General features: G+C 51.9%; 1 protein-coding gene across 4 annotated transcripts in view; it reads right to left on the bottom strand.

The window, feature by feature from the left end:
• Positions 1–12,204, bottom strand: part of WWC1 (WW and C2 domain containing 1) — a 149,274-nt gene that overhangs the window by 40,647 nt on the left and 96,423 nt on the right. For all 4 annotated transcript variants that reach the window (XM_025867074.2, XM_073890163.1, XM_025867073.2 and 1 more), the window contains exons 6-10: positions 11,697–11,826; positions 10,174–10,320; positions 8,904–8,977; positions 5,204–5,446; positions 233–322 (exon numbers count right to left, since the gene is read on the bottom strand). In XM_025867074.2, the coding sequence (XP_025722859.1) occupies positions 233–322; positions 5,204–5,446; positions 8,904–8,977; positions 10,174–10,320; positions 11,697–11,826 (684 nt within the window). The remainder of the gene's footprint in view (positions 1–232; positions 323–5,203; positions 5,447–8,903; positions 8,978–10,173; positions 10,321–11,696; positions 11,827–12,204) is intronic.

Consider the following 12,204-nt stretch of genomic DNA (forward strand, 5'->3'; position numbering starts at 1 on the left):
CAGCCCTGCGGCCGCACTCGCTGCCCACCACTCACCTTTTTTTTTTTTTTAAGATTTTATTTATTTAATTGTCCGAGAGAGAGAGAGAGCGTGCTAGCACAAGCAGGCAGAGCAGGCAGAGGGAGAAGCAGGCTTCCCGCAGAGCAGGGAGCCCGATGCGGGGCTCAATCCCAGGACCCTGGGATCATGACCTGAGCCGAAGGCAGACGCCCAGGCGGCCCGCACCACTCACCTTTTCAGCTGGGAGTGCAGAGCCGCTACTTGTCGGGTGGCTTCCTCCAGTTCTCTCACCAGTTGGTTCCTCTTACTGTTCAATTTTAACCTGAAGGGACAGAGGGCATGAGTGGGGAGCCCCAGGAGATCCAGCCTCCGTCCATCTGAACGAGGAATCACAGGCAGGTACTTGTGGAGATGCACACACAGACCCACAGTCACACACACAGGAATCTTCTGGAAGCGTTCTACCAGGATGTTTGGGGAGATAGGGCCTCCACGTATGATCCTAGAGTAACGGCTATATTCATCGCCTACGACATACCAGGTGCTGTGCTAGGAAATGTGTAACACAGCCTTAATTCGTCTGCGCAATAACCCTGCACGGCTAAAATGGTTTCTACTACTTTACATACGAGGAAATTGAGGCTCCTAGAGTTAAATAATTTACTTCAAGCTAGAGAGTTAGTGGCAGAATTAGAATTCTACCCAACCATCCCTCCCTCCCCCTCCCGTCTTCCTTCCCATCCATTGGCCCCTAGCCACCCCGCCAATATTTGCTGAGTGCCTACCTCATACCAGAACCTGCTGTTGGCACTAGGGATAAAGATGTGAGCGAAACAGAACTAGTTTCTGCTCCTATGGAGCTTACATTCTGCTGGGGAGGGGGGTGGAAAGGACAAATATTAGGAGAATACTCGAATCTCTAATATCTAACACATCGTGTGTCAGGGTTTATGAGGAAAAAGTACAGAACGGTAGAAAAGAACTCAGGAGAGACCCAATTTAGACTGGCAGGTGGGCCTCTCTGAGCAAGTGACTGTGTGGCTGGGCCTGTTTTGAGGATCTATGCTCTCCTCGGCTCCCTGAGCCCAAGGCCGGACCCCTTCACAGATTCCCATGCAGCTGGGCGGGTGGGGCATGGGACAGGGTTCCAGCCAACAGGATGTGAGCGAAGAAGGCACATCAGGCCGGAGTGGGTTCAGTCGGTGGATCCTTCCCACAGCCGCCTGGAGAGCTCTAAGAGGGGAGATGCCACGGACAGGAAGAGCCTGGGTCCCTGAATGATCCAACACATGGAAGGCTGCCTGTCAGCCAGGCATACTCGACTGGACGCTATGTAGGCAAGAAACAAGCTTCTACTGTGTTAAACCATGGAGATTTTGGGGGGTTGTTTCTTGCAGCAGGTGGCCTGCCCTGACTAGTAGAGACATTTAAGCTGATATGAAGGATGGACAGGAGTTGGCCAGGAGAAGTGCAGGAAAAAGAACATTCCAAGCAGGGCATCGCAGCAGGGGCCACTTTCATTTTAAGGTCACCAATGGCTGCCGTGAGGAAAAGGGGTAGGTTGTGGACGTGAGGCAGGGACAAGGGGTTGGGGTCGCTCTGATGGTGTGATTGAGATGGCATGGAACAGGGTGACACTAGAGAGGAGAGAGAAAGGTCATGGGCTGGATGAGGGGCAAGGCTGAGGGAGTTAAGAGGAAGACTGTGAGGTACCTGCCACTAGCAACTGAACAGATGGGAGATGGCTTCTGCAGAGATGGGAAGGGGAGGGGCGGAGCAGCCCAGGGGAAGAGAAGAGTTCTCTTATGGATGTGTGGGCATGAACGCTGAACAGGTGGGCTGTTGCCAAGGTGGGGAACCCCCATCACATGGGTCACCGCACGAAAGAGAGGACCATCTGCTATGGATTAGACTGTGTCCCCTACCCCAGAATTCATATGCTGAAGTCTTAATAACCCAGTACCTCAAAAGGGGACTGTATTTGGAGAAAAGGCCTTTAAGGAACTAAGGTTAAAATGAGGTCATATGGAGGGGCCCTAATCCAACATGGCCCGTGTTCTTATAAGAGGAGATTAGGACACACACCCTGCACATACAGCAGACCAAGTGAAGACATAGCAGACGTTCATGTGTGGATGGCCATCGTTAAGCTAAGGAGAGAAACCTCCAAAGAAACAATTCTAGCAACACTTTGGTCTTGGACTTCAGGCTCCAGAACTGTGAGAGAATACATTTCTGCTATTGAAGTCATCTATGTCGTGGTACTTTGGTTTGGCAGCCCTAACAAATGAATGAATGTACCACCGTAGGGTAAAATATAATGCGGAAAAAAAGGGAGGGCCCAGCACTAAGCTCTGAGTACATACAGCACTCCATGGTTGAATGGACTGGCAATAGTAGGCAAAGGAGCCCAAGAGAGTGGGGCCAGAGTTGGGCCAGAGAGCCCAGAGAAGAGGCAGGTGAGTGTGGTGGAGTGTCCTGGAACGTGGGAGCAAAGATCTGCATGGAGGCATGGCTGATAGCTGATACTAAAGCCCATGTCAGCAATGACCTCCCTGGAAGCAAAATCCTTGCTTTTAGAAGAATCTGCTGGATCCAGACCTACCTCTCAGTCCCCCGCCCTCCACCTCCCTCCCCCACCTCTCCTGAAATCCCGCATGGAGGGCAGCTTGGGGTGGGCTCTAGGGAGTGTGGTGGCCCCTGGAATGGCCCCCTCTAACTGCTGGAGCGAGCCCCCTCGAAGGTCCCAGGATCTGACAGGGAAGGGGCTCCGTCAGGCAAGCCTGTGCCCTCACAAACTCAGGATGTGGGCTGCCCTCATGGAGCCACAACATTTAAGGTTCTCAGTGTGTGGTCTGCAGACCTCCTGCAATGGAAAGGGAGGCGTGCTTATTAAATGCTCCTTCTTGGGTCCTCCTTTGATCAACTGAATCAGAAAGTCTGGGGCAGGGCCCACGCGTCTGCATTGGAGGGCTCACAGGTGATTTCGGGCACACGAAGGTTACGAGCTGCTGCAGTGGTATGTCCTGCTCTGCGGCACTCGGCACAGTGCCCACCACATGGCTGTGCTCAGTATTTGCTGCATGAACCACTTTTTCCCAGTGGAGGGAGGCAAAACTCGTTCACTCTGCTGAAAGAACTACCTGTTCTATCTCCTGCAGACAAATGTGTTCCATTGTGGGGCTCATATCCCCTTATGCCATCTTGCTAGAGAGGGACTGACTGACCCAATCCAGCCGAGGGACTGGGAGAAAGAGTTCATTCTCATGGAAAAACCTAACCATGCCAAACCTCCACCAACACACCCAGACCTTCAACACAGGCTCTGCAATGAAGACCAGAACTTGCTCTACGCGATTCAGCAAGGTGGCGAGGGTCTTGGCCAGTTCAATCCTCGGCACTCTTCTTTCAGAGTCCCCGCCTGGGGCTGGCGGGGCAGGCAGCAGGTCGGCAGATGGAGCCCGTGGTGCACAAAATCCTTGACTCAACAGAATGGAGAGGACTGTGGAATCTCCTGACTCTCCTTAAGAGCAGAGGCCTAGAAGGCTGTGGGGTTGTGGGGCCAAGAAGCAGCTGGGGCTCACCATTTCTACCTTCATTTCCGCCCCCCTTCTCTGGGAGAAAAGTCACAGATACGTGTTCTGGGAGAAAACGCAGGCCCTACCAGAGCCCCGCCAGGATGTCAAGGGGACTGGGAATCGGGTGGCCTCACCTTCCTGAGCGTGGGGGTGTAGCCACCTGCAGCAACACGCAGGTGCCAAGGCCTCCTCCCAGGGGCGCCAGCTTGCCAGGCCATCTGGCATTTGTGTGTGATGCCTGGCACATGCTGGGAAGCCACAAACGCATCAAGCACAGAAGTAGGGAGAGGCTCCAGAAGGAATCCCCACAAGCTGTAGCTCAGTACCTGGGGTGCTGGCTCAAAATGCAAGAGCTTGGGCTGCATCTTAGGCCTGTGGAACTGGTCCCTGGGGAGAGGCCAGGGAGTCCATGCTCCAACCAGCCCCCCGTGTGAGTGCTCAGCAGCTCTCAGAAGTGGTGGTGGGGGCCCACAGAGAAGGAAGGTGGAAGCAGGGGGTAGGACCTGGGGTGTTGGGATGTCTGATTGTGATTGATCTGTGGCTGAGGTCTGGCAGGCCTGTGGTGCCCTTTCTGGATGTGTCCATTCCTGTCCTTCTCAAAGGCCCCTGGAGTGGAGAGGCTGATGTGTGAGGATGAGGAGCATGATACCCCCAGTCTGAGAGAAAGAGAGAGAGGGGGAGAGATTGGAGAGAGGAACAGAAGAAATGGGAGAGAGAGACCTAGAGAGAGAACAACGGAGTCCGGGGGATGACACAGACAGACAAACATGGGACCAGAAGCAAACAGCTGTAGACATAGACAAAAGACCACCGGGTTGGCTTTCTCCTCTCTTCCATAGGATGCTAGCAGCCATGAGCACTGGACTCTGATGTGCTTGCTTACAACGGGCCAGACAGAGCCTGCTCACCTTGATCCATCTGGCACCCCACCATGTGCAAGTGGGGCTTATTTGGGTGCTAGGGTACGATTGAGAGTTGGGTGCTGTAGAGCTCAGAAGGCTCCCTGAAGGTATCTTAGGACCCATCACAAGGTGACACAGAGAGTGTACACCCAGGCACCTAGGATGTCTGGCCTGCTTCCGCTGGGGTGTAGGCAAGTTTACCTGCACCCCCCCCATCTAAACCAGTGTTTTGCAAAGTGCAAACTGCAACCCCTCAGCCTGAGGTGACATCAGTTTAGTGGGTCATGACCATCATGAGAAGAAATGCAAGGTAAGAGACAATATCAGAGGGCTACAACACAAAGAAAGAGTATGCACTGTTTCGTGAAACTTCTGTATCATGGGAGTCACTGCCACAAAGTTGGCAAATGACTGGTCTACATTACGTAGGGTTATGTGGCTTACTTTAGTCAGAAGATAATTTCTGAAAACCTGCACCCGAGCAGACGTTTTGGTACTGGGATTCCCTGCGCAAACTCCCAGGGAGCTGGTATTCTGGATGGTGAATCATTTCCCCCAATTTGTGACTTGGGAGAGTTGCGGGATCTCCAGGCTGAGTGTTCTTAGGGCGGATCCCAGGTGCCCCAGGTGGTCCCCCTTGCCCCTTCCCCTGCCTGGGCTGCAGCACAGACTGGCAGCGAGGGTAGGGCCCCACGTGCCCTCCTGGCCCCAGCCCAGCCCCACCTCTCCGTCAGGGCCTTGCTCTGCGTGTCCCGAGCTGCCTGCAGATCCTTCTCCAGCCGCTTCCGGGCCATCTCCAGCTGTTCCACCTCCCCCTGGGTCCACTTTCGGGGGCTGATGAAGCGCATCTCCTTCAGCAGCTCCTCCTTCTCGTTGATGAGGATCAGCCGGTCCCTTTCTGAGTCCAGCACTCCAGGCCAGGCCTCGCTGTCAAGCTTGGCCAGCTGGATCTTCAGGTTGGCGATCCTGTGGGCAGAGAGGTGAGCGTGACCGGTGTGCCCAGGGGCACAGCGGGAGCAGGGTCATAGACTGTGTTTCCAAGGTTATGTACAAGGAGCCATGACAGCCTCAGAGCCATCTCTGGCAGTGACTGTCTTCACTGGACCAGCATGTTGTCTCAAGGAACCTATTTTTATCTAACCAACACATGGGGTGCCTACCCTGTGCCAACAACGAGTAGGCTCTGCAGGGGTGGGGAAGAGACATTAACAAGGCAATGTCCTTGCCCTGAGGGACATGAAGGCTGGTAGAACAGAGAGCTGGGTTCATCACCAGGCAATACCCTCCTACCGCCAGCTATGGGACCTTGGGCAAGTCGCTTCATGTCTCTGAAGAGAATAACGAAAGCTCCTTTGTCATGGGGTTGTGGCGGAAGGCTTTAGACATATTCCATGAACTCTCAAAGCACGGTCTTTGTCACGTAGCAGGCACTCAAACGAATGCTTCTGCGGCTACCGTTTTATTACCTGGTTCGACCACTTATTAGGTATAGAACGTCGGGTGAACTCCCTGAGCCTTGTTCTGAAAATGAGCAATAATGTATTCAGAGGAACTGGCACACAACAGATGCTCAACCAATGGCCATCGGGGGCCCACTACAATGACAGCAAATACTGCAGTTGCTAACTGCGTATTCCCAGTCTAGAGACTGGGGTCAGAGGCCTTGAGCTGGAGAGTCTTGGCTCTGGCCTTCTCGACAGAAGGCACCATTCTTAGACCATTTTGGGATCGTGAGCTTCCAGCACAGGGCCTGGTACACGGCAGGCACTTATTAAATATTAAAAGGAAGGAGTTGGGAGCTCCATCTTTTAACCTCTTTGAGACACAGTCTCCTCACCTGTAAGGTGGGGTCAATAATGGAACCTGCAAGGTGGGATATGAGACCCGAATGAAAACTTACCATCAAGAGCTCTTTATACGTTGCCAAGTGCCTGCTGCACAGATATAAAGCATAATTATCCTTTGGACCAAAATAAGATCCACAATATAACTAAGATGACTGCTACAAATATCTCAAAGCACTCTGATGTGATCCTTTAGGATTTAGCTTTTGCAAAGACTTTCAGCATCACACCCTTGCCCCACTCAATCCCTACAGTGTAGATTAAGACCTGGCAGTGAGGTTGCTGGACAGATGTCCACAGAGGAGATGGATCACCTAAGCCTGCTCGTCAAAAACACGGCCAGCACTTGTGGAGTGCCCAGGCCTCTGGACTCCCAGTCCGATCTTATCTGCAGACATGTGGCCCAACCCTTCATTCATAGAAACACCGCTGGGGACAAAATCTCCACAGTGTGTCGTGAAAATTCCATGCAGACAAACACATCTAGATTTGCTCAGTCCCCAGCCACCTGCATCAGAGGGATTCTCGGAGTTGATTAATTTATATGCCACATTCACAAAGAGAGTAATCTGGGACAACTTTGTAGCTTCCGCCACTCTGAGGATGGAGTGATCTGGACAGGTCTGGCAGGGGCTCCACTAGGTGCCGTACACTGAAGGGGTGATCGATGCTTAAGGCTTAGATGTACTTTCTAGTGGAGCTTTCCCAGTGCTCCTTAACCTTCAGGCCACCCACCTTTTGGCGGATCTGATGAAAAGCACTGGACTCACTATGCAGAAATGCACACATGACAAAACTTAGCGTGCAGACTTTTCATTGTTACAGCCGCCTGACCTCCGTTCTTCAAGCCCTGCAGCCTCTGCTTTCCATTCAGCGGGCCACTCTCTCCTTGACACTTAAACTACCTCTGGGTGAAAAGGGAGGCATGAAGCTGGGTAATGGCAGATGAGCCAAGAAGCTCTGCGATGAGAAGTTTAATGGCTCAAGCCCAGAGGGAAGATTTCAGTCCTTGGGTCTCTCCGGAACTGATCCTCTAAGACAGGCATTACTGCAGGCTGGAATGGATCCAGGGTTTAGAGTGGTCCCCTTCAGAGGGGACAAGTGGCTGTCCAAATGCAGAAGTCCTGCTGTTTTGCTGGGCCTCTAGGGGGAGCTGAAATAATGCACAGAGTGTTTTCTCTACCTGATCCAGGATCCAATTTCTCCTCCTCCTGTTAGTAATACTCCACATTTTCTTTGGGAAATCACTCCTACCATACTTAAGTCATTTGGGTCCAACAGAGCTAATCTCAATCCCCTTCCCAGAGTTAGCCACATGACCCATGCCTGGAGCTTCAGAGAATTCTAATTCCTCCAACTCTGCAACAATGATTGGTTCACCAGGAAAAGCCAGGGAGCCTCAAACTCAAAATCCGTTAAATCTGTTGGGAAAGGCAGGTCCTCCTTCTGCTGGGGTTGCTAACCGGATAGTATGTAACTCTAGAATTGCTGGGGGTCACCTTTACATTTTGATAGGAAAGTCTGTCAACACAAAGGCAAGTAGGGTAGAGAAGAGAGAAACTGAGTCTACGTAACATGATTTGAATCCCTGGATCCAGCTGTGCCTGAAGCTGGTATATCCTAGGACTTTGGAATTCAATAAGCCAACAAATTTCCTTTGCTGCTGCTTCTAGTTTCTGTAGGATTTCCGTCACTGCTGCAAAGGGTTCTGCGGCTCACACAGAGTTGGCAGAGGGGCAGAGCCAGGCACTGCCACACTCTATGTGGCCTGGCTTAGAGTGTCCACGGGCCAGGCAGCATGTGGATGCGATATGCCTGGCTTCATTCACCAGCTCACTCTGTGGATTCTTTCCCAGGAAGGCTGGCTCCGTGCATAAGGAGATCACAGACTTAGAGCTAGACTGTTCAGAGTTCAAAATCCTACTCCATCATCTTGAAAAGTCATAAAACATCTTAGATCTTACCTTTCCCTTCTCTTCTCTAACATGGAGATAACACAAACCACGCTATAAGGTTGTTTTTAAAATTCAATGAGACGATACACATACAAATGCTTTAATACAATACCTGGTGCATAACAGATGCTCTAAAAATAACAGCTTTACTTATTGTTTTAATTTTATTTGTGGCGGTGGAACCCAACTGCTTAGGAGCCTGTGAAGCCACAGAACGTCTAGAGTCACTGGGGTCTACACGGTTTGTAAGCACAGCTGGCTCCCCATTGGGCAGGAGATGCTGAAGTGTTCAGTATCCAGGGTCTGTTTCGCCTTATTGCTAAAAACCTCAGTTGTGCTCCTTCAAACCAGGCTACTTACAGGATCTTTGGAAAACCCTGATTATAGAAACCAAGCTGAGTAAGTGGAAAGAGAACGAGGCTCTGAGGTTTCAGAGATCTGGGTTCAAAGCACAGTGCCACTTTTTACCTAGTTAAGCGTCCCTGGCTCAGTCATTTCCTCTCTGAGCCTCAGAGTTAAAATATAAATACCATAATCCTTATCTTCAGAAGTCAGGCAAGGAGCAGACACTGTGCAACGGTAGTTGCCATAACTAGAACCATCCCGCCCCCAGCCCCTAATTACCTTCTCTTAGCCTCTTCATATCGAAGGCGCAATCTGACCTTCTCTGCCAACTGATTGTTGCTGCTCGTGCCAAACTGGGGGAAAGAACAAAGTCGGGAATTATAGGGCCATTGTGGCCGGTGTGGAGTTGGATTTCAAGAGCTCATGAGAGACTTGACAGCTTGCGTGGGAAGTAGCTAAGAATAGCCCCCAATTACTGAGTTGGCTGTGTGATCGCAGGGAAGCTAGTCAGGCAAAGACACTTTCCTTCCTGCAGGCTGTGGGAAGACCCCCAAACTCAGACATCCATCACTTCCAGAAGAGAAGCGGAGCGCCCAGAATATCATCTTGCAGCCCCGAAGGGCTTGGAGCCCATTCAAGCCCCAGCAGCATGGAGGACAGCTGGTCAGGAGGAAACAGGGGCAGCCAATATACAAGAAAGGCATCCTGGGAGAGCTGGGGAGGGGTTCCGCTGAAAACTCAGGGAGGCTGCAGCTGGGACTGAAACACTGAGTGATTGAGAAGAGGGTCCTAGAACCGGCAGGGAGGCCTACGGTGGCTTATAGCTGGACACTTGGGTGGCATGGAGAAGGAGGGGACAGCCTATTTGGCCACATCATTCTGTGAAGAGTGGCAAGAAGCTCCAGGGCTCACCCAAGCAGACATGGATAGAACGTCTCTTCACAAGTGGGTACACAGCTTTAGGAAACAGAGAGGAACAGCATTTAGCCACGGAGGCTGGGAGGTGGGTCTGCTCAATGTCACCTGCTCTAGGAAAACAAAAGTTCTCCCAATGAGCCAGACGGCCATGGGTCAGTCCTGCTCTAAAACTTCCACGGAGTAAATCCGGATGGCATTCACACTATTCATTACAGTGACCAGCCTGAGCTCTGGAAGAGAGCTGTCTGAAAGCCGCACGTAACGTTTTGGGATGAACAGAGGGGAAAATATCACCGGATTTATAGCTGGTGAAAGAAAAGCGGAATGGCGTTACAAATCTGTAAGAAGGGAACCCAAGAGCGACCCTGGTCCTTCAGACCTGCTTTCTGTGCAGCATCTAGAGATGCAAGCACATGGCCAGGCAACACTCAGGACCTTGGAGTCAGCGCTGGCTTTTCCTCCACACCATCACCTCATGTCATCCTGGGGCCAAGAGGTCTGCAATAGAACGGAGCTCCAGGAGGCTGAGTTAGCAGCCGGGCCCACAGAGAGACACCGGTCAACTCCGCAGGTGAGAAACGAGAAGGTGGCTGCCCTCTAGAGCCGCCTCCCGGATGCACAGCCTACTCACACTTCCCGAGATGTCCGTCTGGGAGCTCACGTCCAGGTACTGTTTCGGCAGTGGGAAACCTGAACTCTCCAGAGAGCTGCCGCTGGACCACAGGTCAGAGTGGGACCCTCTTTCCGTGCGGAAGCCATCCTTCAGCATGGCGAGGCTCTAAAGAGGACAGGGGGGCAGGGTTAGCAACGTAACTGCCCGGGAGGGAGCTCTGGTCTGTCGCCCTCTGCATGCTTCCCTCTCCACCTTGCGTCATTCAGTAGGAAGCCACGCTCACTCCGGTAAGGTAAGTAAAGAGCTAGCAAGTGGGTAACTGCTCGGTGCTGGGCACCGGGCTGGGTCTTTTACTTGGGAGAGACTGCCATGGGCCCCAGCTCTGGAGCCACACTGCCTGACTTGGAATCCTGGCACTGCTACTTCCTAGCTATGTGACCTGAGCTAGTTGATTAAGCGCTCTGTGCCTCAGTTTCCTCTCCTGAAAAACAGGAATAACTATAGGTCCTATCTCATAGGACTATCATATTGATTTAATGAGATGACCAGGGCAAGGTGCTAGTCCAGCCAATACTCAGTACCTGTCAGCTTTACCATCAGCTTACTTAATCCTGACATCAGACCTGGGACTGATAATCCTAGGATTGTCCCTATTTTATTTCATAAGGGAGTTGTTGTATGGAAAAGCTGGCAAATGACAGAGCAGCCTTTGGTCCTGGTCTGTCTGACTTAAGACTCAGTGCTCTTAAATGCTAATCGCAATAGGAACACGGCTCCCTGTCCACCAGAGCCTGAATGTTTTCACTGGGCTGCTGCCCTGGGCAAGAGCTTCAAGATCATTCTCTTTGTCACAGAGCGTAAAGCTCCCTTCACTAAGTCAGTTACAGCCCCTCTGAGCCTGACTCCTCATCTGCCAATGGGAACACAAACAAATCCAGTATCTCTGAGGTCAGGGTTGTTCCTGTGAGGCGAGGTGGAGTGTCCAGTGATTAAAAGACTAGGCTTCCGAGTCTGTGTTCATGGGTTTGAATCCTGGCCCCACCACTGATTCTGAGCTGTACCGTCGTTATCTGCAAGAAGGGGATGAACTAGGCCTGGTGTGAGAGATAAGTGAGGCACGGTGCGTGCAAAGTGAAGTCACATCGACTCTCATCTGCTCGGTCCTCAGCACAGATAGAGAACATGGGATGAAATACTTATGAAGATGTTCCGTTCTGATGGCGGGGCTATTGGTGTCGGAACCGCCTCCCTATCCAGTTCTCTGAGAAGGAAGCCAGGTGGCTGGAAAGAGTGGCAAGGACATGACCTTTGGACTGGAGCAGAGGGCTCGTGGAACAACTCTGCCAGCGACGTGACCTCAGGCAAGTCACCTAATGCTCCTGAACCTCCTCTCCCTACTCTATAAAATGAGACCGAAAGCCCAAGATAACCAGCGATGGGAACTCAGTGATTGCGTAGCGTGCAGGAACAGCCCGAGTCCGGGCACAGAAAGGTGCTCGGGAGAAATCAACATGGGATTCCTGTCACTGGAACTCTCGTACCTTAATGAGATCTTGCTTTTCTTTTTCTCCACAAGTGATGGCCTTTTTGATGGCTTTCGTTTCTCTCAAGACAGCCTGAGCTTCATCCAGTTTGTAGCTGCCCTGAGCATCAGACATTTTCTTATCGATTCTAGGAAACAGTCAATGGGGAAGGTCAGACAAAGATAGGGTGATGGGTGGAGCCTCCCCGGGGGAAAAGTAGACGACACACATCAGGCCCATAAGAAGGTTCCTCTCTGTCCTGCACAGCCTCCCTCCCCAGGTCGGGCCTGTGGGATAAGGCACAGCAGGTTCCAGTGAAATGTCTCACGGTGTGGGGCTGCAGAAGCGACAGGAGCCTTGAAGTCAAGGGTCCTCTAAGCATCAGCTCTTACAGGAAGCTTTCCCTGATTACCTCCCTGTGTCCTCCAGGCCGGGCTAGGTGTTCCCATAACACTGTGCGTAGCTGTGACCTGCAACCATTACGCTGTGTTCTACTTAGTACTCTATGTGGCAGTGTCCTTGACCG

This window comes from Callorhinus ursinus, unplaced genomic scaffold (assembly GCF_003265705.2).
Source record: "Callorhinus ursinus isolate GAN/ISIS: 27379988/994484 unplaced genomic scaffold, GSC_fseal_2.0 scaffold3, whole genome shotgun sequence".
NCBI classification, from domain to species: Eukaryota; Metazoa; Chordata; class Mammalia; order Carnivora; family Otariidae; genus Callorhinus; species Callorhinus ursinus.